This window comes from Lepus europaeus, chromosome 23, assembly GCF_033115175.1.
Source record: "Lepus europaeus isolate LE1 chromosome 23, mLepTim1.pri, whole genome shotgun sequence".
In the NCBI taxonomy this organism is placed as follows: domain Eukaryota; kingdom Metazoa; phylum Chordata; class Mammalia; order Lagomorpha; family Leporidae; genus Lepus; species Lepus europaeus.
In genome coordinates, this window is record NC_084849.1 from 2395253 (window position 1) to 2421577 (window position 26325).

General features: G+C 63.0%; 1 protein-coding gene across 1 annotated transcript in view; it reads left to right on the forward strand.

Annotated features, from left to right (window-relative positions):
- TMEM132D (transmembrane protein 132D) overlaps positions 1-14334 on the forward strand; it is a 469684-nt gene extending 455350 nt beyond the window's left edge. The window contains exons 6-10 of the mRNA XM_062182824.1: positions 4638-4843; positions 6905-7178; positions 8265-8456; positions 10301-11421; positions 14124-14334. Coding sequence (XP_062038808.1) covers positions 4638-4843; positions 6905-7178; positions 8265-8456; positions 10301-11421; positions 14124-14334 — 2004 coding nt within the window. The remainder of the gene's footprint in view (positions 1-4637; positions 4844-6904; positions 7179-8264; positions 8457-10300; positions 11422-14123) is intronic.
- Positions 14335-26325: the final 11991 nt, after the last annotated feature.

The window sequence follows — 26325 nt, forward strand, 5'->3', positions numbered from 1 at the left end:
CTTGGGCTGCACCTGCTGAAGTGCAGAGGAGGGGATTTCTCCCCAGGGGCTGCAGTGCCCCCCCGTCTGCCCCGGAGCACCCTCGGCAGCAACGAGGAGCAGGGTGCGCTCCAGACAGCTGCGGCCACGACTTGCAGCCCCTGGGCTGGGTCCCACGGGCCACCCAGAAAAGATCCGGCACCTCCCCGGCTGGCTCCATCCACAGGGAACCGTGGTACCACACAGCTGGGCCACCGGGGGTTCCCAGGGGAGTGCGGGAGCGGCCAGCGGGGGCTGCAGGTCAGCAGGTGCAGCGACGAGCAAGGGCAGGATGGGACCGCACAACAGGGGGAACAGGCGGCCTCAAACGTTCACGGAGAACGAGACCCAAAGGCAGGTTCATCTCGGTGCCAAAACCCTTGGGATACATGCATGGCCTTTCAATGATACACGTTTCCCATGAACTTTAAGACGACCCCTGGTACAGGGAGTAAACTCGGGCCGTGTGTGGGACTCTGGCTACAGGAGTAGGCTTGGGCAGCCCCTGCTACAAGAACCTCGAGTACCTATGCGAGGCGGTGGACAGGGCCCCCTGCCGCGCCGGAGTGGGCGTCTTGCTGCCTGGGTCCCAACACTGGGGAGTGCACCAGCAGGTGGGAGCCCTCTGTCTCTGCTTTTCAAACAGATAAATAGATCCTAGAGAAAGAGTGTGGTTCCTGGGCATTGGCGCCGCCCGCACGCACCCACACCCCGACTGTGCACAACCTCTGGCTGACCCCAAAGAGACCTGTCTCTGTGTGCTGCTCAAATCCCTCTCGACACCCCCCAAGTCCCTTCCCTGCCAAGATGAAGTGCACGGCCCCGTGTGGTCCTCCCCCGTCTGCCTGCAGTGTCCGTCATCAGGGCGTCAGTAGCTGGAGGCGGGGCGTCCCCTCACCTGGGCCATCAGGAAGGACACAGGTGCACAGGTGTGACAGGGACCTCGGCCCCAGGCTGCAGACCCCAATTATGGTTTTGGCTCCTGGCGCCTTTGGAAGAATCCGAATCTTCGCAGCGGCCTCCGGATATCTGATCCGCCCTCCTCTATCCCCTCACACAGACCCCGCCTTCCAAAGCCGTTCATTCGCAGGGCTCCCTTTTTATCAACGAGGTGATCGGCATATGTTGCATGCTGCTCGCGCAGCGTGACGGTCACGTTAAGCTGGCTGACGCGAGGGAACCCACGCCAGGAAGCCTCGGCGACTCCACACAAGAACGCCGCGGTTTGTGCCCATCTCTGCAAGGACACCCTGTGTACTGCAGGCCCCGGGAGCCAGGCTGACGGCAGCCACTGTCTCGGACACAGCAGGCGCCACGCTGGGGAGAAAGCCAGCTCTGGACGGCGCCCGGTCGGAATCTAATTGTTCCAGCGAGAAAATGACCCCCACCACACCTGTTCACAACCCACAGGCCAAGAGGTCACATCCCCGCCCAGCAACAGGCCCCTGGAAGGACGGACGCACCATGGGCCGGAGGAGGAGCCAGAGGCCACCAGCAGAGGGCCTGCCAGCTGCCTGGATGCACAGACCGCAGGCCCCGGCCACGGCCATCCAGGCGGAGCACTGGACCAACACTTCCGCCAAATACACCGTTTGTTACTCGGCCTAGACAACACTCCACACACACGTGCACACACACATACACACATGGCCCATCTCCACCCCCCCACCCCTTAAACCCAGGACTGCAGGCCCAGGTCCGGGCACGGAGGGACTCGGCTCACTGCCTGTGAGCTGGGCTGCACAGACGCCCCCCACCCCAGGGCATCTCTGTGCCACACCAGTGCCTGCCGCCATCTCACAGCATGAACCCTGAGCTACAGACGACACGAAGTGGTTTCCACACGTGGCCCCTGCTCCCCTCCCTGGAAAGGGGGTTCGCTGGCTGGGTTGCCCAGAATGACCTCCAGGCTCCTTGGAACGCCACTTTAGCAAAAAGACCCAGAACAGTCACTCACGGAGGAGCGGCAGGAGTCGTGCACCGGGGGTTAAGCCGCCGCCCGAGAGGCCTGCGTCCTGTGTCGGAGTGTCTGCTTCCAGTCTTGGCTCTCCGTTCTTGGTCCAGCCTCCTGCTAGTGCGCACGCTGGGAGACAGCAGGGGTGGCTCAGGGCTCGGGTCCCTGCCACCACGTGGAAGACCTGGAAGGGATTCTGGCTCCTGCCTTTGACCTGGCCCAGCCCGGGCTGCTGCAGGCTTTCGGAGAGTGAACCAGCACATGGGAGGTCTCTCTCTTGCTGTGTCTGCCTCTCTCTGTCACTCTGCCTTTTCATTAAATAAACTTTGAAAGCCTGAGCCGGTTTCTCCAGTCTCGGCCACTTGCTTCAGCGTTTCTGCCTTTCTTTCCTCCCTCCCTCCTCTGCCTCCTTCCCCCATCCCTGTCTCGTTTGTTTTCTCGCTCCTTCTCTCTGTCTCTGTCTCTCTCTCCTTTTCATTGTTCATCTCAGTCCACTCACTTTCTTACCCCCTCCCCTCCTTTCTTTTTTTTAACATTTTTATTTATTTGAGAGGTAGAGTTACAGACAGTGAGAGGGAGAGACAGAGAGAAAGGTCCTCCATCCGCTGGTTCACTCCCTAAATGGCCAAAACAGCCAGAGCTGGGCCAATCTGAAGCCAGGAGCCACATTTTCTGGGTCTCTCACATGGGTGCAGGAGCCCAAGCACTTGGACCATCTTCTACTGCTTTCCCAGGCCATAGCAGAGAGCTGGACCAGAAGTGGAGCAGCCAGGACTAGAACCGGTGTCCATATGGGATGCCGGTGCCACAGACGGTGGCTTAACCTACTTCACCACAACGCCGGCCCCCTCCCTCCTTTCTTTCTGTCCAGGGCACTGGCCTGTGCCGGTGCAGCTGAGGTTAGCAGGGAAGACTCGGAAGAGGACAAGGGTAGGTGTAGACTCTCCGGCCTGTGCAGCGAGGAGAGCCACGGCCAGGCCGCGTATCCTGATAAGAGGGCTGAGCTTGCCGCCCCGGGCTATTCAATCGCACACCAAGTGCTCCCATTACTGGCGGGTTGTGATGGTGACAGAGTCCTCCGGCTCATAATTGGACTTCGTTCTCTTCCAAGTTATTGATCCCCGACCCCAGGGCCAGGCCTCACAATAGCCCCTTGTGCATCTCGTGTCCTGGCTGCCTCGTTGCACATAAGAGGGACCTTCATGGGAAAGGCCTGCTCTGATGTCCGAGCAGCCTGGCCATCGTGGCTCTGCTTTTCTTCACGCCTCTTTAAGTGCTAGAGGGAGCCCGGCAGCCACTGAAAAGACCGCAGGCCGATGCACCTGCCGTGGGGGAGGCAGCCGCCCGCCCAGCGCTGAGCCCGTCTCTGCCCCCTCCCCGCCGTCGTCTTTGGGAAAAGCGATTGAAGATCACCAGGCCTCCCATCCCCATCCCTGGCATGAGACAGCCGCAGCGCCTGCGTGTGGGTGGTCTCGAGCCGAGTGGGCACACACTGGGTGCTCCGTAAGTGGCTTCCTTGCCCCTTCCCTGAAGCCCCAAGGCGAGGGGCCACTGTCCTGGCTCCACAGCGCCTCCCCCCCACCCCAGTTAGCTTCCTGCCGCTACCACCACAGGCTCGGCAACGAAGGGGAACCCGGTTCTCCTCTCCTGGTCTGGAGGTCGGAAGTCCCGAGTCAGGCTCCCTGGGCCGACGTGGAGGCCGGCACGGCTGCACCGCCTCCAGAGCTCTGGGCATTCGCACCGTCAGAGCCAGCAGCACAGCCCCTGCCTCTGGGAGCCTGGACCTCACGCTGGCCCCTCTGCCTCCCTGCCGCGAGGACAGGTGCGGTGCACGTGGGACCAAGGGTCATCACCACATCTCTCGGTCCCTAAGGCCGTGATCCCCAACAGTCACGACCTGAAAACCACCCACATCTGTGAACACCCATGTGGTGATAGCGCCCTGTGCATACGTGTGCGCACACACACATGCACACGTACACACACACATGCGCACACACACATGGTGGCCTGGTGTTCCACCTTCACAGAGAAGGACGTCGCTGTGTGACACAGGACGGATGAGCCTGGTGGGCCTGAGGTTGCCTGCAGTGGCCCCCGCGGACAGACGCCACGTGATCTCACTCACACGTGAACTCTGAGAGCCGCACTCACAGAAACAGAGGGCAGGAGGCCGGGGGCCAGGTCGGGGGAGACGGACGGAGACGCTGGTCCCAGTGCACACAGTCCCACTGCAGGGATGCATGCACGCTCAAGGTCGGCCTGGTGACTGCGGGAATCCCAGCTCTGGGTGCCTACGTCTCAGGGTTCCCACCACACACACGCACACACACACATATGCACATGCCCAAATGCACGAACATGCACACACGGTAACCGTGCGAGCTGCTGCACTTGTGACCTGCCTTGGTTGTGGCCAGTATCTCCCAGCAGGCGCCTCTGAAATGTCAAAGCTTTTCCTTTTCCGGTTACTTGCCATCGCGGCTGGCCGGCTGCGGCAACTTAGCCGGTCACGGTCACGCCGACAGAGTCCCAGACGTGCTCTGTTGGGACACAGTTGCTGACTCGCACCAGGCCCGCCTCCCTCCTCTGAGCCCCGCCCCTCAGGCTGCAGGGTCAGAGGGGATCTGAGCAGCCCCTCCCCGTCTCTTCGCCCCCCTCCCAGGTCTCTGACAGATGTGACTACGTGTTCGTCAACGGGAAGGAGATGAAAGGCAAGGTGGGCGTGGAGGTGAGCTTCACCTACCAGCACCTGAGCAGCCCCCTGGGGATGACGGTGTGGGCGCCCCGGCTCCCGCTGCACATCGAGATCTCGGACACTGAGCTCAATCAGATCAAGGGTTGGAGGGTGCCCGTCCTCTCCAGCAAAAGGTGGGTGGCTCGTCCGTGCCGGCGCGCTGAGGTGAGGGCGTCTCCAGGCTGGCTCCTCTCAGGCCCGGACCCTAGGACTCACGTGGCACCCAGAGGACCAGAGTCTCCCCCATCTCTCAGCAATGTTCTCTGCCCGGCTTCCTCGTGAGGCCCCCACTTCTCTCCTACCCCCACTGCAACTCCAGCAGCAAGTGCAGCCCCCATCCCACTCCCAACCCTGCAGGGAGAGACCTGGCCGGGAGCCCTGCCTTGTCACCAGTGCCCACTCCTGGTCTACCCGCTGCGGCCACGTGGACAGAACACACCGGGGCACTGCCCAGGTCTCCGCCATGGCGCCCGGCTGCAGCTGGGGCCCCTAGGGAAAGAGGGCAGCCCTGCTTGGAGCACAGGATGGACACCAGGAAGAGGGCAGTGTCCACCCGAGCATGGGACAGACCCTGCCTGGCCTTGGGCCGCGTGCCCGGCTCATCTGGGCAGGGAGATATTCCCGGATCACATAGACAGGGAGATATTCCCGCATCGCATGCACAGGGAGATACTCCTGGATCAAATGGACAGGGAGATACTCCTGGATCGCATGGACAGGGAGGTACTCCCAGATCGAATGGACAGGGAGGTATTCCCGGATCTCACCTGACAGATCACTTTCCCGTCCCATCCCCTTTAGTCTTGGAGGCCCTGGGAGGAGGAGGGGCTTCCAGGATGAAGGCTGCGCCACTGGGGTTTCTCCGGCCAAGCTGGGAGGGCAGGGTCCGGGAGAGCCCGCAGGGATGGACTGGCCACGGCACCGGTGGTGGTGGGCACGGCAGCTCTCTGGCTCAGAGGCAGCACGAGAGCCTGTCAGAGCCGAGCAGATGACGTCTGGGTGGAGAGTGAGCTGAGCGGGCGTCAGGAGCAGAGGGCAGGTGAGGGCCCACTGAGACCCCTCCTGGCCCTGCCCACCTCACTCGGGGTTGGATGCTCACGGCCCCTGGGGGTGCCTGTGCGGGGCTGTGCCAGTCGCCCACAGCCCCCGTGAGCGAGCCACCCTCAGCTTGCGGCAAACCCCAGTGCTCTAAACAGCCCTGGAGCTTCACGCCGCTCACCAGAGAGCGGCCGGGCTCAGGAACCCAGGCACGGCTGAGCCGGGGCCTCGGAGCCGGGGCTCCTGCAGGCAGTGGCCTCACCTGAGGGCCCAGGTCAGGAAGGAGCCACTGTCACTGCACTCCCAGGGCTGTTGGCAGGTGGCAGCTCCTCACTGGCTGAGGGCTGAGGGCCCCGCCTCCTCCCTGGCTGAAGGCTGAGGGCCCTGCCTCCTCACTGGCTGTCAGGCAGAGGGCCCCGCCTCCTTACTGGCTGAGGGCAGAGGGCCCCGCCTCCTCACTGCCTGAGAGCCCTGCCTCCTCACTGGCTGTGGGCTGAGGGCCCCGCCTCCTCACTGGCTGTCAGGCAGAGGGCCCTGCCTCCTCACTGGCTGTCAGGCGGAGGGCCCCGCCTCCTCACTGGCTGTCAGGCAGAGGGCCCCACCTCCTCACTGCCTGAGAGCCCTGCCTCCTCACTGGCTGTGGGCTGAGGGCCCCGCCTCCTCACTGGCTGTCAGGCAGAGGGCCCTGCCTCCTCACTGCCTGAGAGCCCTGCCTCCTCACTGCCTGAGGGCCCCGCCCCCTCACTGGCTATTGGACGGAGAGCTGTGGATCCTCTCTGACTGTTGGTCGAGGCAGTGCTCCATCATGTGGCGCTTCCCTAGGCAGGCTACCCAGAACCAAGGAAATAGAACAGAATCGGGGTGGAAGCCGCAGTGACGTCACCAGGGCCAGCCTGTGCCCGAGGAAAGAACATGGCACAGAGGAGCGGCCAGGAGGTGCGGCCGCTAGGAAAAGTGCACCTCTGCTTGTCACCCACCCCGACCCATCCCACTGGCCGGCACTGGTGCCCTGCGGTGGCCCAGCGCCCTGCACGCCAGTCTATGCTGCCCATGCCTGGGCCACGCCGGCAGCCCCGCGGAGGCGGCTTCGCGGTCTGAAGGTCCAGGCAGCTGGTCCAGGCAGTGGACGGCTGCTAACTGTGCTGACTGTTCCACAGGCCGGTCCGGGACAGCGAGGAGGAGGAAGACGAGGAGCGGAGGGGCCGCGGCTGTACCCTCCAGTATCAGCACGCCATGGTGCGGGTCCTGACGCAGTTTGTGGCTGAGGCGGCTGGCCCCGGGGGGCACCTGGCCCACCTGCTGGGCTCGGACTGGCAAGTGGACATCACGGAGCTCGTCCGTGACTTCATGCAGGTGGAGGAGCCCAGGATCGCCACACTGCAGGGAGGCCAGATCCTGGTCGGGCAGGAGCTGGGGATGACCACCCTCCAGGTAGGAGGTCCCAGGGCTGGGGCCGGAAGGCAGCTGTCTGTCGTCGCTTGGGACGGGGTGAGGACTCGGGTGAAGGTTGCCCAGCAACCAGAGGTGGGGCGCGAAGGCAAGCCAGGATGCTGCACTCCCCGCGTGCTGCTCGATGCCAGGAGCCCCGGGCCGGCTCCTCTGGCTGCTCACTCCCACACCCTCTGCCCCCCTAAGCGGCCGCTGTCACCGGAAGTAAGCTGGCCTCCTGGGCCACCTGCTCATCACCGCCCCAGCTCACTGATGGCCTCCAGGGGTGGAAGTCGGTGCCACCTCTGCCTCAGGCAGGTCAGGAACTGGGGCCTCCAGGGATCTGCTGAGGGCAGGAGGAAGCACAGCTCTGCTGGCCAGGTGGCACGGCCGCTGGGGGACAGTGTGCCACACCCGGTGGAAACCAGCTCCTTCACTAACCCCGATCTGGTCTGGGGCCACTCAGCTGGGTCTGAGAACGAGGAGGGCGTCTTGTTGCCAGTGCCCTGCCCTACGAGGTCTGAGGTCTCTGGGGCAGCCGGCGTGAGGGGTCCTTGTGGCTGGAGCCCCGTGGGGTGGTGGCAGGTGTGGAGCAGAGCCACTCTGGGAAGCCGGCAGGCGTGGGAAGCAGGAGGCTTCATCTGGGAGGAGGAAAGTCCGCGTGTCGGGGCTGTGGACCAGGAGTGACCTGCACAGGAGCCCAGGAGCCGAGAGGCACAGCCGGGAGGGGAGCAGGTGGTGGGGGCCGAATGGGGCAGCCGACCGAGCTCCTTCCTGGGAGGCCGGCGGCAGGGAGCGGCGAGGACTCGGGCGAAGGAGCAGGCTGCCAGTTGGTGCCGTAGAAGAAGCCTAACGTTAGGTCTGAAATGCATGAGAATCCCAACGCCCCCTGTCAAGGAGGAGCAGCAGGGCGGGGTCTACCTGTGGGCTGAGTGAGGGGCAACGAGCCCCACCCACCCCACCCCGCTGCAGAGTCTGCAGCTCAGGAGGCCTCGGGGTGAGACCAGATCTCCACCCAGGCACAGAGCATCATCCGTGCTCGCGTGGACCATGGGGCCCGCACAAACCCTCCCCTTGTCCTGCCCCTAGATCCTGTCGCCTCTGTCGGACGCCATCCTGGCTGAGAAGACCGTCACCGTGCTGGACGAGAGGGTGACCATCACGGACCTCGGGGTGCAGCTGGTGACGGGGCTGTCGCTGTCCCTGCAGCTCAGCCCAGGCAGCAACAGAGCCATCTTTGCCACAGCCGTGGCCCAGGAGCTGCTGCAGAGGCCCAAGCAGGTGAGGGGGCAGCGACGTGGAAACGGGAGGGATCGGCGTTCTGGTCCTCCCCGTGACCCCTGGGACGTGGACACTGAAGGACAGGCAAATCACGGTGGCCCCCCAGGTGGTGAGCTCACACAGGGGTGTTTCTCAGTCTCCCCGGGGACTTCAGAAACAGGTGGCAGCTCTGCCCCACGCCTGCCGGCTCCCCCAAATCGAGATGCAAAAGAAAAGCAGTCCTGCGATAGGTGAACAATGACAGGCCGCCAGGAGACCACAGCCTGGCGCCCGGCACCCATCCCTCACGCCACACTGGCAGTGCCGCAGGCTGGCCCTGGGCCGTGCGCACTCCCTCCCTGCTCCGTGCAGACGGCCCTGGCCCTGACCCTGCAGTGCCTGGGGGCAGACAGTGAGGCCAAGTCCTGGGGGCCCTGGACAGCAGGTCGGGGACGGGGAGGGTAGCAGAGGAAGGCATTGCCACCCCCGTGATCGGCTCCAGGCACGAGCCAGGCACCCACAGCGCTGGCCCCCATCACCCCTTAGTCGCAGAAACCTGTGTGTGCTCGTCCCGGCCCCTGCCTGTCCCCGCCACTGAGGCCCCGTCACCCTTACCTGGGGTTCGGAGACCCCCGAAAGCGAGGGGCTCAGGAGCACAAGCCCCCGTCTCTCCAGGAACGGGGCCAGCCAGGATGTGTGCTACAGATGGCTTGGGGCAGTCAGCGGAGGCCTCCTCCTGTCTCAGCGGGGTGACAAAGTCAGGTGACCGCGTGAGACACAGCCAGGCCAAGGCCAGAGAGCAAACTCTTTCCCAGCATGCAGAGCTAGCTCAGCGCCCGACCCTGAGCCCTGCTCCCTCGCGGGCCTGGGTGATGCTGTCCCCTGTGCCGCGTCACAGCATCAGGCTATGTTGGAGTTCCCTGCGCACGTGTCCTGTCCTGTGGCTTCTGCACTGTGTCCCCACAGGGTGTCCCAGTCAGCAGCCGGCCCCAGCCACCACCCAATGGCCAAGTGTTCATCGGCCATGCCCGGGCTCTTCCCCATATGTGGTCGCACGGCTGTTCCCACGTAGGACTTCCCTGGTGCGTTTCTTCTTTCAAATGAGAGGGAGAGAGAGAGAGAGAGAGGGAGAGAGAGAGAGAGGGGGAGAGAGAGGAAGGGAGGGAGGGAGAGCGAGCGAGCAGAGGCAGGCTCGGCGCTGTGGAGATGAACGGCTCCCATAGCAGCTGTCTGCCTGGTTCCGAGCAGCCGTAGGCAGGCAGGGCCTGACTCCTTGTTCTGGGTTCTCCAGGAGGGCAGGCAGAGGGCGGAAGCAGCAGGCCCGCAGTTGACTGCCCGGCACGGTGACATCTTCACTTGTGTTAGGCTGGGTCCAGCTCCAGGGGCTCACAGAGCAAGCTGGTTGCAGCAGCAAAGTCAGAAGCCAGGAGGTTGGGGGCTGCACCACCCTTGGGCCCGGCCATCTTTCCAGCTCCCAAGTCCTCCCGCGGGTGGGGCGGGGAGTGCAGGTGCAGGCAGACCCACGGAGCCCTGACCAGGATGCTGCTCTGCCCCACTGGCCAGCGATGGCCTCAGATGCGCAGCTGCTGGCTGTGCAGAGTGGGCCCTGCCCACCTGGGGCTGCTCTCACACCGCCAGGGAAGACGGCAGCTCCCGCTAGGGGGCGCTGGCGCTGCACTGCAGCCGCGTATGTCGCTGAGAATTCCCTCCACCCCTGGTCCTCCTCGGCTCCTGTCTGCACGCTGTGTGGACGCCCCCCTTGGCTCCTGAGCCGTGCTTCCTGCCGCCATCTGCCTGCTCTGTTGAGACCTAGTGCTGACTTGGGTCCCACCCACTTTGACTGACCCATCCATCTCACCCAACAGGAAGCAGCCATCAGTTGCTGGGTTCAGTTCAGCGACGGCTCCGTCACCCCCTTGGACATTTACGACGGAAAAGACTTCTCCCTGCTGGCCACGTCCTTGGACGAGAAGGTGGTCTCCATCCGCCAAGACCCCAAGGCCCAGTGGCCAGTCATCGCGGCCGAGACAGAGGGCCAGGGTGCCCTGGTGAAGGTGGAGATGGCCATCAGCGAGTCGTGCCAGAAGTCCAAGCGCAAGAGCATCCTGGCCGTGGGGACCGCCAACGTCAGGGTCAAGTTTGGCCAAAACGACGCCACCCCCAACACAAGCAACAGCAGACAGCCGGGGCCAGGGGCTCACCTGGAAACCGGCATCAGTGACCGAAGACCCAGGAGACCCCAGCAGGAGTGGGGGCGGCCGGAGGGGCAGTACCACGGCAGCTCTTCCTGGGGGCTCACGGAAGGCAGGGGCGCCACCACCGAGCGGGCCACCTTCTGGAGGGGGAGGGGTCAGGGGAGCCCCACGGACGGCAACAGCGGCCACTGGCAGGCCTTCCCCACGGACCTGGCCAGCTCCCCAGACCAAGGGGAGCCCCCCGGGGGCGGCTCGGAGGTGGACGACAGCGACCCCCTGCAGGCATCCAAGGGGCTGAGCGACCTGGAGATCGGCATGTACGCGCTGCTGGGCGTCTTCTGCCTGGCCATCGTCGTCTTCCTCGTCAACTGCGCCACCTTCGCCCTCAGGTACAGGCACAAGCAGGTGCCCGTGGAGGAGCAGGAGGGCCTGAGCCACTCACACGCCTGGCTGGGCCTGAGCCACCGCACGGAGCTGCTTGAGAGCCACGTGCACTTCGCCAGCCCCCAGAAGGAGCAGGTGACTTGCCTGGACCAGGGCCTGGACCTGGAGGAGAGCAAGTACCTGCTCAGCACGGACCCCCAGAAGGGAGGCCCCAACGGGCAGCTGCTGCAGCCCCCGGGGGCCGCCGGCGGCGACGGGACAGGGCCAGGGGAGCCCCCCGCATCCCCGGCCTCCAGGAGGAAAAGAGTGACGTTCACCACGTTCACCACCTTCACCCCGCCGAGCGCCCCGGGCACGGGGAGCGAGGACGACCTGAAGTGGGTGTGCCAGGCCCTGGGCCCCGGGGACAGCCCGGCGAGGCCACGGGAGGCCGTGTGAGCTGCACACGTGCAGACGCTCCTTCTCATTCACCTTGGGGCCTTGACTCCCGAGACGTGTAGCCGGGGTGCTCGCGGGAGAGACGTGGAGTGACAGGACGCGACGCGGGTGGCACTGTCGGCTGAGCCCCAGAAACAAACCCAAGGGCTGCAGACAGGACGTCCGGCATCTTGCCCAGAGGTTCAAGGCTCAACCTGTGTGGCAAGATCGCTCAGACTGGCAGCAGGGCGAGCTCTGAGCCCCCGGGTTCCCTGGGAGCTGTGTGGAGGAACGCACGTCCCTCTCTTGAATCAACCCTGTGGGTGTTGCAAATCGCAGGGGGCTCACAGGGGACTGCAGACTAGGGAAGAAGGTGGGGCTCGGGGAGGGAGAGTGTCCCGGGTATGGGGGTGTCCTCTTACCCAGCGAGAGCGTGGTCAGAGGCAGGGCTGGGGCTCTAGGGTCAGCTGGAGAGGCGGGTTGTCAGCTTCTGACTCCCCACCATGGGGGTCACCGAGGGGCAGAGCAGGGACTGGGAGGGTCACTAGAATCTTTGTAACCACACACCCAGAACTCGCCGAGGGAGGGCAGAGTTCCATCCGGTTCCAAGAACCAGGCTCCGTGCAGCACACACCCCCTTCGTGAAGCGCACCAGCCTCCCCTCCACTGCCACCTCCCCAGAGCCAGCAGGCAGGGGCGAGGGTGGGCGGCATCCAGCCTCCCCTGAGCCCCTTCCTCCCTCCAGGGTTTGTGTCAACTCCCAGGGGACCGTAGGCAGACACCAGTGCTGGCGGACTTGACTTTGAGTCAGCAGAATTCACCGCAAAGTCAGCACCGAGCTCCCCTGGCTTGTCTGGGACGAGGAGGGCAGGCGTGCGGCGGGGCTGGGGCAGGGCACGGCAGGGGTGCGGAGCTGGGGCTCTGGGGGTGTGAGAGGCCGGCAGCAGAGAGCCTGCCCCCATCACGTGGACCAAGACGGGCATCTCCACCTTGGAGACACGGAGGAAGGCGCTGTACCGGTGACTGTGGTGGGGACGCAGCGCACACAGCCCTGGACCCACAGTCCGCCCCCGGGGAGTTGAGCCTCGCTTCACATGGGGACTCACGGACGGGTGTGCACTTCCCCAGGCACAGAGCCGGCAGAGACAGAGGGGAGGAAAGGCAGGAGGGTTCTCAGGAGTCTTGCAAGGCAGGGTGCAGGGCCGGCTGACGGTCAGCTCCAGGGGCCCCTGGGAAAGGTGGGGGCCGGGGCCGGGGCCGGGCAGTGCGCTGAGCCTGTCTCCGTTTCTGCTTTTCCTCTGTGTCATTTTCTTTCTCTTCTGCTCCTTAGATCTCCTTTCTAATTTCCCTGTCTCTGTGTGTCTGTCTGAACCTGTCTGCCGTATCCTCTCCCTCCTCCTCCCCTTCTCTGTTTCCTCCTCTCCACCTCTCTCCAGCTGAATTCTGAGGGTGCACAAATTCCCCGGTTCCCCTTCCGACCGCACGCTCTGCCCTCCACCCTCGGTGCCATCTGCTGCTCCGAGATGCGGCATGCCAGTGACCTGCAGCCGTCCCCACGTTCACCCACTTTGGCCGGCTAGGTGACCAACCTGTCACTCCTTTCGAGGGATAGCCGTTGGCATCCAGTGGTCCTCTCGTGGTTCCATTCTGACCCCTACGATACTCCATTGCATTCGGAGTGGCTCCCCGGCCAGCTGCGGAGCTACTGTAGATTGTAAGAATGTAACAGATATTTATAAACTCGTGGGCTGTAAATACAAAGTTTGCATTCAGGGCCTCACTGGCTGTGCTTTGTCTTTCTACACGGAGACCCCTCCTCGGGGCTGGCGTCCATGGCCAAGGCTCTGCCATGGCCAGGACAAAGTCAGACGACCCCAACCCAACCCAGTCAGACCCCGACACGGTGCAGTGCCGCTCTGCGTGGGGGTGGGTGCGTGGCGGTGCGCGGAGGCGAGGTTGGCTCATCGTGGCAAAGTGCACTGTGCACCGGGTGTGTGCTGCAGGACAGGAAGGCATTTGCAAATGCATCACGCGTACAGTCCTCCCCTAAAATCCTGACTGGTGGTGGGCAGGTGCACCCCAGCCACCCTCCAGATGTGAGCGAGGACGGTGCCCTGTCTCTCCCTGGGGCCTCACGGGTCCCTGTGCACAGACTGGGCTGGGGTCCATGGCTGATCTCCACAGCAGCCCCAGGCACTTCCACCTGAGGAGAAGCCCCTGAGTCCTCCTGTTCGTGGAAACGATGGTGAGCATCAGGGCCCCTGTGTGCCTAGAGCCACTGTGAGGGACGAGGGAGAGCGGAGCAGCAGCCGCGCCTCCCTCAGAGGCCTTACTCACGGCCCTGGGAGCAGGCAACAAACAAGATCACTTCCAGGTGGCCCGAGAGAGCTCGAGCCGGCAGCAACACTTCAGAGAGCGCACCTGGAAGACTCGGATTTCTCCTGTCCCCTGGACACCCACGCATGCAGGTGGAACAGGGCTGCCGTGGGGCTGAGGGCGGGGTCCCCTCCCCCACCGGGGCCGCCGCCTCGCAGTCCCAGTCCCACCCCCCATCTCACTGCTCTGCCCTCGAGTGGGGGACACGAGGGGGTGCTGCGTGGTTGGGGACAGCTCAGGAAGACCGTTCAGCTTGTGTGTCCCCTTGTCCCCCCGCTGAACAGTGCAATGTGAGACCCCTGCCGGGCATGCCTCTGACCACGGAGCCGCACACCTGCCAGGTCCACTCATCCACGCCAGCTGCCGGCCCCCGCGGCCCCGGCTTGCTCCCACCCTTGGCAGGAAACGCCCCTCGTGTGCAGCCCCCACTCTCGCTGCTTCTCCCGCTGCTCCCTGGCCGGGGCCTGGACCTCGGAGGTCGCAGCCACCAACCTCCGGGCAGCAGAAGCGTGTTCTCACGGATCTGAGGTCACGGCCTCAGTGGGTGGGCTCCGTCTGGGGGCTTTTAGCACAGGCGTCTGACCTGAGCCTCTGCCAGCGCCTGCTGTTGGCTCACCGTCCTTCCTGGCCGCCATCCCTACCTCCTCCTGCCCCCAGTGGGCACGCGTTCTCATTGTTTAAGGACATCAGACACCTTGGATCAGGGTCGGCCGGCTCTGGTGTGGCCTTGTCCTAACTCGTTACAGCCGCAAAGCCCCTGTTTCCAAACACAGCCACAGCCTAGCTCTGGGGTCAGGACGCCCAGTGTCAGCTCCGGCCTCTGGTCCTGCAGGGCCTGGATGGCTGCCACAGTGTGGACCAGCCCAGGGCCTCCCCAGAACATCCACCCACGGCACAGCCTGTGTCACCTTGAGTCTCACACCTGCTTTACTCCCGTGAGCGTGAGGGACAGAGCTCTTCTCGTCCCCTCTGGGAAGCTTGGAACTGAGACTTCATCACCGACGTGGTGCTGCCCGGGCACAGTCTCTCGCTCCCGCCGTCCCTGTAGCCGTCAGTGCAGCGAGCCACGGAGCCGCCACACACACGTGAGCGGACCGAGGGAGTCACCCAGGGACCCTCAGGTCCCCCGGCCAGCAGTCCGCGATGGACCAGTCATTTGCAGGTCTGGATGGGCCCCCGAGGGGTGGAGTGGGGACAGGTCCTGCAGGCCAGGGGCCCAGATTCAGCCGGAGCTGGGGCAGCAGGATCCCAGCCTGGCCTGCAGGGCCCGGTCGGGATCCAGCCCCTTCCTTGCACCTGGCCCGGCTGGCACCTGTGTAGGGACGTGCGGGCTGTATGCCAGTGAGCAGTAGGTAGGAGCAGGGAATGCTCGCACTGGGTACAGAGGCCCACGTACTTAGGGACGTGTGGCCTTCTCCCAGGGCAGCCATGCAGATCACCACTGCTGAGCTGCTTACAACAGGGAACTGGTTCTCGCAGAGGGCTGGAGGCTGCAGGCTGAGGCCGGACTGCGGGCAGGGCGGCAGATGGCCCCACGCCTCTCCCCCGCTTCCAGCAGCTCCTGTCGTCCTGGTGGACGCGTTGCTGTAGCCCTCCGCCCCCTGCCCATCTTCATGAGGCTTCTCGGCCATGTCTCCGTGTCCAAATTGGTCCTCTTGTCCTAGGACGCCGGTCACCAGGTCAGGGTCCGCCCCGATCCAGCGAGACCTCAGCCTGCCTCATCCCTGGGCTGTGCAGGGTTGGGCGGCAGCGGTTCGGCCGGGGAGCCCGTTCTGTGTCTGGGGCGCGAGGCCCGGGGCAGGGCAGCAGTCCTGTTCTGTTTGCCGTGGAGAGAATCTTCAAGGCATCTTTAAATGGACGAGGACACAACTGGGGCCAGCAGAGGGCAGGATGCTGTGGCTCCTGGGATGCACAAGCAGGGTCACTCGGCTTCTGAACTGGATGCCCTGGGCCGGCCCGCGCCCTCACTCTCCTCTCCCCTCCTCTCGTCTCTGCTCGGCCCCGAGCCCCCTTCTCAGGCACGGCCACGCCACGTGGCAGCCTCCAGAAATCCTAGACTTGCGAGTTCCAGTTAGCCATCCCAGAGTAAGCTCAGAGGGCGTCCCAACACCTGTGGACAGGCCGGAGTTCAGAGCTGTCCCTGGCGAGACGCCACGGTGCAGGCCTCGGCCCTGGGTGTCTTCCTCAGGCCCAGAAACTGAGGGGCGATGTCATCCCTGAGCCACGCGCAGGACAGGGACACAGAGTGAAGGGGGCGGAGCCGCAGGCCACACCAAGATCCAGGAGACTGGACGTGGATCTCCCACCACCGCCTTCCGTTGCTGCTTTCTGGCTCCCCGACTCCACTTCCAGTCCCATGAGTTTTACTTTTTAAATAATCAGAAAGACTCTGAACCCAGGATAGTGAGGCCCGGGCTGAGGAGTGGCCCTGGGAGAGCCACCGAGGGCAGCACGCTGTGGGCAGGACCCCGCTGTCATGGACAGGCACGGGTCTCCCTGGTGTTAAATGGAGCTGGACCTCAACTGCACCAGTGGAAGCCAAGTGGCCAAGGACCATCCCACAGTTTGCACTTCTTGGCTTCTGTACCTAAAACATCTGTGGCTCTTGGGAGAATTCACCAAGCAGTGTTTGCTCAATGAAAATCTACGGCGACCTCTCTGAGACACGATTCAAGTGGTGTCACTCCTGCACCACAACCAAGAGACGCCCACTGTTTCTAGAATGAAGTAGGAGACGCTGTCCTGTCCTGAAGTTCCTGTGTAGATGGGACCGTCCCCTCTCCACCCTCGTCACCCACCAGCCACCCTCCTGCTGGGGAAGCGCCAACCTCACGGCTTCCCTCTCTCTACTCCTCAAGCGAAACAAGGTCACCCTTGCCCAGGGCTCTGTGCTGGCTGCTGCTGCTCTCCAGAAACCCACCCCCCAGATTCCCCAGGCTTCACCCCTCCTCCTCCTGCAGGTCCCCGAGGAGACGCCCTCGGAGCGGCCACCAGTCCCCTCCTCTCTGGTCACCCTAGCCCACCTCCGTAGCTCCTGGGGCGCTCTGGGCTCGGCCTGCCTGAGTCTTGGCCGCCTTGCTCGCTGTGTTTCTTTTCCGGTGGAGTCTAAGGCACAGAAGAGTGGAGAATGCGGCCACCCTGTTCTCTCCTTATGCTTCACGGTTACAGCCAGCCTTCTGTGTCTTCGGATTGACTTTAGAAGGAAGTCAATCAACTTCCTTCTGGACGAATGACTGAATGAATGTTTGGATGTCTGGATAATGGAAAGGATCGATGCATGGATGTTTGAGTGGGTAGAGGCGTGGTTGGGTAGACGGACGTTTGAACGGATGAGAAGATGGACTGTTGGGTAGGGGATGCATTGATGCGTTGGGCAGGTGGGTGGGCGGATGCATGGATGGATGGGTGAATTGGGTGGTGGATGGATGGGTGGGTGGGTGAGTGGGTGGATTGTTGGAAGGTAGAAGCATTGATATGTAGGTAGATGAATGCATGAGTTGATGTGTGGATGAATCAGGTGGGAGGATGGGTGGGTGGGTGGATGAGCGGGTGGTGGGTGGATGGGTGGGTGGGTGGATGAATTTGTGGATGGGTGGGTGAGTGGGTGGGCGGGTTGCTGGAAGGTGGAAGCATTGATGGGTGGGTGGGTGGATGGATGGATGAGTGGATGGATTCGTGAATGGATTGTTGGGTGGGTTGATATATTGATGGAGGAGTGTATGGTTGATATATTGATGGATGAGTGTATGGTTGATATATTGATGGATGAGTGTATGGTTGATATATTGAAGGATGAGTGTATGGTTGATATGAGTGGAAGGATTGTTGGGCAGGTGAATGCATGGATGGATGGGTGATTGTATGGACCAGTCGATGGATGAGTGGGTAGCTGGATGAATTGGGTGGGTGGGTGGGTGAGTGGATGAAGTGTTGGGTAGGTGAATACATGGATAGATGGGTGATTTTGTGGGTTGGTGGGTGGACAGATGGACAGATGGTTGGATGGATGGATGGATGGATGGATGGATGATTGGATGGATGGATAGATAAAAGGGTGGATGGAAGAACTGATGGGTGGGTGGACGGATGGGTGAACAGAGACAATAAATGGTTTGTGGAGCGTGAATGATGAAGCCCCAGTCTGCTGTTTCACTCGGTCACCTAAAGGGAACCAGGAAGCTGGCCTGCTGCTGGAGGAATGGACACACACCTGGCTGCTCTGCCCAGGGACGTGAGACGGCACTTTCACTGGGACCAGCGTCATCGTCTCTGTGTCAGTCACTTCAGAAAAGAAAGAAAATGAGCTGCGTGCAGCTCCTGCCCTCGGGAGACGTGGAGACAAGGCTGCGTCCCTCCCTCCCGTGGGAGCCCTGCTGCCGCACTCCCAGGGGCCAACTCCTCATGAGTGGAGCAGGGCGTGCGTGAAGCCTCCCTCTCCCAGATTAACCTTACTCCCTACGGCCAGAATCCCATCTACTGGCAGACGGACCCCCCTGTCTGTCTCACAAGCCCAGGGAAAGGGCCACAGAACCGGGCCACCAGATGCCCTCCACAGCCCACCCAAGTCAGCCACCGTGGCTACGTGCGATGGGACTTCCACGGCTCTCCCTGTACCCAACTAGGAGGAGCCTCCCTGCTGGCGCAGCTCCCAGGGCGCCAGCCATCTTCCCGGGCAGCCTGGTCCCTCCTCTGCCCTGGCGGGGGCCTGGTGTGCAAAGCAGAGGAACCAGACTCAACCAGGGGGCTTAGCTGGGGCCAGGGGAGGGGGTCTGGGGGAGCCTTGGGTGTTCAGATGGGAAGAGGGCACGTGAGGAAGACAGCGCAAACCCGGTCGCATCACAGGGCGTGGGCCACATGGGGCACGTGGCATGGCGGGCCCTGGGGGAGATCGGCAGCCATCACGAAGGCTCCAGAGGTGCCCAGGCCGGGCTCCTCGTTTATTCCAGGAGATGCACTTGGGGTTCGGGGAGAGGTGACTCGAGCTGGTTTCCTGGCTCCATCACAAAGTCAAATCGCAGCACTGAGAGATCAACACAACACAACAATAACAGAAGAAAAAAAAAACCTTCAAAGACGAGTAGGGAGCAAGGACGGCTTCTCTCCGAGGTCCGAGCTGGACGGCTGCCACGTCCAGCACTCTTGGGGTGGGAGTTGGCGCTGAGCCTGCGCCTGCTGCTCCCTGACCTTTGTGGGGGAGCCTGGCAGGTGCAGGCGGGAGGAGCCGAGGACAGGGCTCTGCAGAGCCGCGGCAAGGCCCTCGGCGGGAGCCACTCCCCAGAGTGGCTGGAGAACCGGTCGGCTCGCAGCCCTCCTGGGGGTGGGCAGGGGCCTGGGCAGCAGCGCCACAGACAGGGCTCTCGGCCGACTAACGAGCTCCCACCTGCCAGGAGAGAGGAGCGCGGCAGTCCCTCGCCGCTGTTCTCAAGTCCATAACAAGAACCACAATGAGGCCCCGGGAGACCTCGCTCTCCCAGGCTGTGTTTGCTCGGCTCCTTCAGGCGCAGCCCGCACGGTCCCCAGGTCAGGCAGATGCTTAGCCTGGTTTGGTACGAGCCTGGCTGCCCCCTGCAGTCCCCAAGTGCCCACTTGAACATGGAGACCTGCTCTTGGGAATCAGCCACTCAACAGAACAAGCAGCGCGAGTCACAGCAAGCGCGTTAACCACGCCAGGGTCGCGCTGCCCCAGCCACAAAGCACCCATCACGCCCGTGAAGCCACAGGGCAAGGAGAGCTCTCATCAAGGAGGGTCTGACAGGAGTGGGGCGCTGCAGGGCCACGCCCCTCCCTGCGGAGACTCGGGCACCCGGACCCCTCTGCATGGTGCCTGCCCTCCCACCGTAACCATCACAGAACCTGCCACGTGTCCCCAGCCGACCTGAAAGGCAGGCTGGGAATCATAGTGAGCACCGTGCTCTGACAGCAGCCTGGCCCCCTGCATCACAACACCGGCCCCATCCCATGGGTCCCGCCACCCGGCGGCTGATAGAATCCTCCCCAGTGCAGCCCCGGAGCTGGGGGAAGGGCACTTCCCGGGGGAAGGTTGGGCTTTCTTATTCCCAAAGGGAAGGGAGATGGATGGATGCAGAGAAAGTGAACCGGCGTCAGCCACAGCGCTTGTTACCCGTCCAGCCACAGGGAAGGAAGAAGTGGGGTGTGGGGAGGGCTGGGGGTGAGCCACTTCCCTGCGGGGCTGCCCTGCGGTGACAGGCGAGGACCTGTGGGGACCGGCTGGAGTGGGTCAGCCTGCAGCTCTCAGACGCTCTGTGCTCCTGTGATGTCCAGGTGCCACAGGGGGGGCTGAGGCCGCGAGGTCCGGGAGCCGCAGGGGTGCTGAGCCAGGCTGTGAGACCCCGGCCCTGCCTCTCTGGGGAGCAGGGTCTCTCTCCACAGCACAGAAGCCTGCTCTGTCCCTCCTGAGCATTGAGACACTTGAAAATGTTCCAAGGTTTCCAGAAATCAAGTCAAGCCCGTCTCACTACCCTCCAGGAAACCCAGAGGATCAGTGCAGGCAGGGACAACCTTCCACCGCCGGCCTGTGATTGGCTGTCCATGGATGTCCATCACAGCCCACGCTGAGTGTGCGGATCCACAGATCCCGGCAAGGAGGGCCACCCGCTGCCAGCAGTGCTCGCCGCGGCCGAGCCGTGTGCAGCCATCTCGGTAGCTCTCGGGGGCACGGGATGCTCTGTCCATTCGAGGTTCCAGCATCATCTCCAGCCCCTAGGAAGTCACGGATTTTCTCCAAGTCACGTGGATAACAAGCGACAAAGTCTAGCTGTCTGGTGCCAGTTGTACTGACACACGGGCCGTGGATGGTTGGTTAGGGCCACGGCACCCAGCCCTCTTGCTGGTGCTGGCCACACCCCATCCTGTGCAGGACACAGAGGCAGTGGCTGACCGTGGGCTGTGGGAGCCGGACAGCTCCCAGGCTGTGAGCGCCCGGTCCCCTGAGGCCCGGCCTGGGCAGGCTCCTTAACCAGGCAGACGCTCCCTCCTGGACCACTGACCCTCAGACACGCCCCCACGGACACGCCCCCATGGATGGAAGACACAGAAGTGCATCGTCCCCAGGAGCTGCTGCTCCGGCCCCTTCCTGGGTTCCGGGTGCCGCCCTGCTCCCTGCCTCCTCCCGCACCACCCCAGGAGGCCTCCCAGGAAATTATCTTCCACTCGTAGTCACCGGAGCTGGTCCCTGGCTCACAACCAACTGTCCTGCCTTGTAGAACCGCTCTTGCCTCTGTGGGCGTGGAGGGCCTGTCTGATTCCCCCCCAGTGGACGTCCCAACCACAGGCCCCTGGGACTGTCGGACGCCCCCACACCTGGATGAAGCCGCTATCAGACAGGTGCATGCCAAGTTCCTGCAAAGGGTCCCGGTGAGGTTCGTTTCTAGCTCGAGCCACTGCGTGGACAGGAGTGCAAGGCTGGGCGTGGCCTGCTGGTGGCTCCGAGGTCACCGAGGTCATTTGCAGCCCTGTGGCCTGTGAGAGACCCAGAAGAAGCTCCTGGCTCCTGGCTTCAGATCGGCCCAGCTCCAGCCATTGCGGCCATTTGGGGAGTGAACCAGTGGATGGAAGACCTCTCTCTCTCTCTCTCTCTCTCTCTCTCTCTCTCTCTCTGCCTCTTTGTAATTCTGCCTTTCAAATAAATAAAGAAATCTTTAAAAAAGAAAGAAAAGAGAAGAGAAGAGAAAAGAAAAAGGCACTGATCAATACTAAAAAAAAAAAAAAAAAGGCAGAGCGTGGCTCCGCGGTGGAGACCTGGACAAGGGCGGTGTGGCGTCCCATATGGGCGCCAGTTCTAGTCCTGGCTGCTCCACTTCCCATCCAGCTCTCTGCTGTGGCCTGGGAAAGCAGTAGAAGATGGCCCAAGTCCTTGGGCCCCTGCACCCACGTGGGAGACCTGGAAGAAGCTCCTGGCTCCTGGCTTCAGATTGACGCAGCTCTGGCCATTGCGGCCAACCGGGGAGTGAACCAGTGGATGGAAGACCTCTCTCTCTCTCTGTCTCTACCTCTCTGTAACTCTGTCTTTCAAACAAATAAAATAAATCTTAAAAAAAATAAAGCTTGAAGATCACAGGAAAAAAACTGCACAGGGGAAGTCAAAGCAGACACAGCCTCATCCCCAGAGGCAGGTGCGGGGCTGTGAGCCGGAGGCATCTCCAAGTTCAGGGCAATGAGTGTGGGGAGGAAGCCGCGCACGGATCTCCCTGCACGAGCAAGCGCATCCGCGCACCAGGACGCTGGGGGGGGGGGGGGGCCGCGCAGCCGAGGGGACGATTGTGGGGCGAGACCTCCGGGACCCCGAGCTGATGACGAGCAGTCCCGTGAGGCCGTGGCAGACACAGATGTAGAGGAAATACGGCCACAACCAGAGACAGAGAAAGAACAACAGGCCCCTCTCCCAGCACAGACCTTGAACAGCGGCCGCTCCCAGTTAACCGGTGAGGCAGCTGCCACCCTGATCTTGTCTGGGGAGGGAAGACGTCCTAAGCTCTGCTTCTGTAACTCCTGTCGTAAATATGTCCTAAGGAATCTGCCCCCGGGATCTCTTACAAACACACCGCACCCACCGACCACTGAAGTGTGGTCCTAAGTCACCTGGGCTGTGATTTAAACCCACCAGTGCTGTCACAGCTAAGGTGTGACACTGATGAACCTGTAAATACTGTGAGAAACTTGGGATTGTGGCTCAGTTCTCGGGAAATGATTCCAGCTGAGCCCCCTGGTGCAATAAACTGCTGGATCCTCCACTATCTCTGGTGCCTGTTTGAACAGAGGGAGTCTTCCCACCCCAGGCTTCTGTAGCATTGACACGGGGAGAGGCCAGGCAGAGGCGGACGCTGGAGGCAGGAGCCGGCAGGAGCTGGATGAGGCCGCAGGGTCCTCCCCAAGAGTCCCCTGGGGAGCACGGCCCTCCCAGTGCGTCCCAGTGCGTCCCAGTGCGTCCCAGTGCGTCCCACTACCGCGACTCAGGACTCAGGGTTTCATAGTCGGTTGTGAGCCTGGCAGTGACCTCACACAGACCACAGCCGCAGGCTTTCGGCACAGCGGTTAAGCCACCATTGGGGACACCCATGTCCCACATCCGAGTGCCTGGGTTCAAGTCCCAGCTCTGCTCCAGATCCAGCTTCCTGGCAGTGCACACCCCGGGGAAGCAGCAGGTGATGGCTCAAGCGCTCAGGTCCCTGCCGCCCACGTGGGATGGAGTTCCTGGCTCCCAGCTGCAGCCTGGTCCAACCCAGTGGACTGGCAGGTGGATTTCTCCTGCCCTCCCCTCTCTCTCCCTCTTTAAGTAGCACAGTCCATCCTCAGCCTTGTTGCCAGGGTTAAATCAACCTGAAGCCTCAGCCGTGTGCTCTCCAGGAGGCATCTGCTGCTACTGCTGCTACTGTTGCTGCTGTTTGCTGGTGAACCAGGTCCACGCCCCTCTCTCCTTGTCCCCCAGTCTCTGTCACTGTTGCACTCTTGCTTCTACCACCCATGGACACCTGCCCTGCAAGCCTGGGCCATGCACCCCTGTCCCCTCGCACCCCCACAGCCCCCTCCCTTGTCGGCTGTCGTCCGCGGGGCCCCTGCACCCCAGGGCCAGGCCCGGAGCCCCAGGAGGGTCCCTGACTCAGAGCCCAGGAGCCCTACAAACTCAGACCCCACGGAGGTTTCCCCACCTCACCCTCCCTTCCCCTGGAAACCACAGAGAGGCTTTGGCCCACATTTTCTGTCTGTCCCTGCGGCCCTGCCCGCGGGGGCTCCCACTTCCTGGGCTGAGTGACACCTGTCCATAACGGCCATGGTCACTATCCGCCGGCTGCCAGCCAAGGGTCCCTCCTGTGTCCTACCCACGCAGCGTGCTCCAGCAGTGCCTCCTGTCTCCCTCCCGGTCCCTGGGCCACCCCCCCCCCAGGACCTGGGTTCACTGATTTGGCCCATGGAGGGAGGGGAGGGGCGCCCACACACCTGCCGCCTCCACGCATCCACACCAGGGTCCTGGGTCCCCCCACCTGCGCCAGGGTCTCAGGGCCCCGGTGACCTGGCCCTTGTCCATCTCCTTCCCCATCTGCTGCTCGGGGCACAGAGATTGTGCCCAGCGTCCCCAGGTCTCGGCTGCTGATTGGCTTCCAGACCTGCATTGTGAACACTCCAGCTTTTCTCCCTGAGAATAAAAACCTGCTTTGCAATTCCAAGGCTTGAGCTCCCAAGATTGTTGTTTCCTCTCCCTGACATTCAGAGGCCTCCAGGAACTCTGAGCAAGAAGCCGCCTTTGTTACCTGAGGCTGGCCGTGGCAACGCCCACCCACGCCCCAGCGGGGACGCTGGCTGCGTGGTCTGTGCGCGCCTCCAAAAATGGGAAGCGCTTCTGCAGAATCGCAGCTTGTGAGGTTTATTCAAAGAGCAGCTATTTCTGGACTTCAAAACAGTCTTCAAAAAACAGCCTTGTTGTGCCTGGGACCCAAGACAAAAACTCTCTCCGTGCTGCTTCTCAGCAAACAGGGGTCCTTCTGCCATGCGACTCGTCCCAAACAAAGCCAGGTGTCGCCGCGGTGGCCTCTGACCCGGGCTGAGCGCCAGCCTGACCACTGAGCTGGCACCTGCGGGAGAGAGAGAGAGAGAGAGAGAGAGAGAGAGAGAGAGAACAAGGAGGGAGAGAGACAGAGAGAGAGAGAGAGAGAGAGAGGACAAGGAGGGAGAGAGAGGAGGTGGGGGAGACAGGACAGAGAGACAGGGAGACAGAGAGGATACAGAGAGAGAGAGAAGGGGGCTACAGAGGGTAGAGAAATGGGGGGGCAGACAGGACAGAGAGAGACAGCAGGAGACAGAGAGGGAGAGAGAGGCCACAGAGGGAGAAATGAGAGGCAGCATGGAGACCGGAGACGGAGAGACAGACAGACAGCAGGAGACAGGGAGAGAGGGAGAGCCACAGAGAGATGACAGAGAGGGAGGGAGAGAGAGAGGAGAAAGAGGACGTGGAGGGAGAGACAGGGAGACAGAGCCCGAGGGAGGCAGAGCACACCGCCCAAGCCAGCCCGGCGACCACATGGCCCGGCGCCACCCCTGCCCAGCCAGGAGACTCAGGACGGACGCCGAGTCCTGGCTTCGTTGCGTGGGAACTCGTGAGGTTGCTGTGAGGGCTGAGTGAGACGCGGGGGACAAGGCCCCCTCAAACAGACCCAGACGCAGACTTTGAGGCTCAGACTTCTAACAGGAGCTTCCGAGGGGGCGGGGCCTGCTGGGGTGTGGGCAGCGCCCCAGCCACGCGGTCTGCGGCATCTTCGGCTCTGGGGAAAGGTTTCTTCTCCAGGGAGGAGTCTCCACCACACGGGAGAACGGCTGTGGGAGGCTGGACGGACAGTGGCTCCCGGGTGTGGGCTCAGGCTGTGGGGCAGGAGCTGCATTCCCCAAGCGCTGTGCTGCAGGTGGGGGGCGGGGGCAGCTGCTCCCCGAGGGGACAGACTGGGAACCTGGAGCCGCCAGGCCCGGCTTGTCACAGGCAAGCCTGGGGCACCGGAGCCCCGTACAGGGGCCGTCTCCGGAACACAGAGCTGGGGGCTTCCTTAACCTTCAGGGCCTTGGAAGCTGGGTGGGGTTCGGGGTCCTCGGTGCCCAGCCGCACGCCTGGCACACTGGGACTTCAGTCAGCCCCGTAGTGACTGACAGACTGCCCTGCAGGGGTGTGTGCAGGCACCTCCCTCGTGAGAGCTGTCCTGGCCAGTTCGGAGCCCCTGGGAGCAGGCGGCGAGAACGGCCTTGCAGATTTCAGGCTCCTGCAGTTTGTCCAGGTTTGGCACCCAGCTCCGAGTCGGGAACCCGGCAGCACCGCCAGGACCGGCCTCCGGCTCGTGAGGCCCGGGGCTGCGCCCTCTGATGCGGGGACACCGTGAGCGCATCTCCAAATCGGGCGGGGAAATGAAATCCGCGGCGCTGAAGGAGACAGAGCAGGCCTGGGGCCACGGCCACGGCCAAGGGCACCGCCCAGAAAGGCATGGCTATCTTGGTTCTCACTTTCCTCTCCTGGGAGAAGGCTTCATGACAGCAGAACAGGAAGGCATTGCCCTGCGTCTGGGACTTTAAGGACCACGCATGGGTCTGCAGGAAGAGGGAGGTTGTGGTACCATCGCTAAAATAGCTCGGAGCAGATGGCGATGGCGTCACTCCTGGCTGACTGCCCCGCCCACGTCCCGTTCACCAGGAGCATCTCTGTGGCCCACGGAGGCACAGCCGTGGCCTGCAGCCCGGGGTGGGCTTTATCCTGGGAAGGCCCGGGGCCGGAAGCCCTGGCTCGTGGTCCTACCTCTGTGACGAGGGTGACTCCGGTGTGCAGGAGTTTGTGCCCTGGAAGGAAGCCCCTGGACAGCGACCCCCTGACAGGTGTCTCCGCCCTGCCCACTGCTCCAGCCCCAACCTCGTGCTGGCCACGCACCCGGCAGGGCAGGACGGTCCACATGGGACCTAGACACGCACTCCTGTGATAGGCGCCCGCAGTCCCATCAAGGATGCCAACAGCTGCCACTCCCAATTTTTGT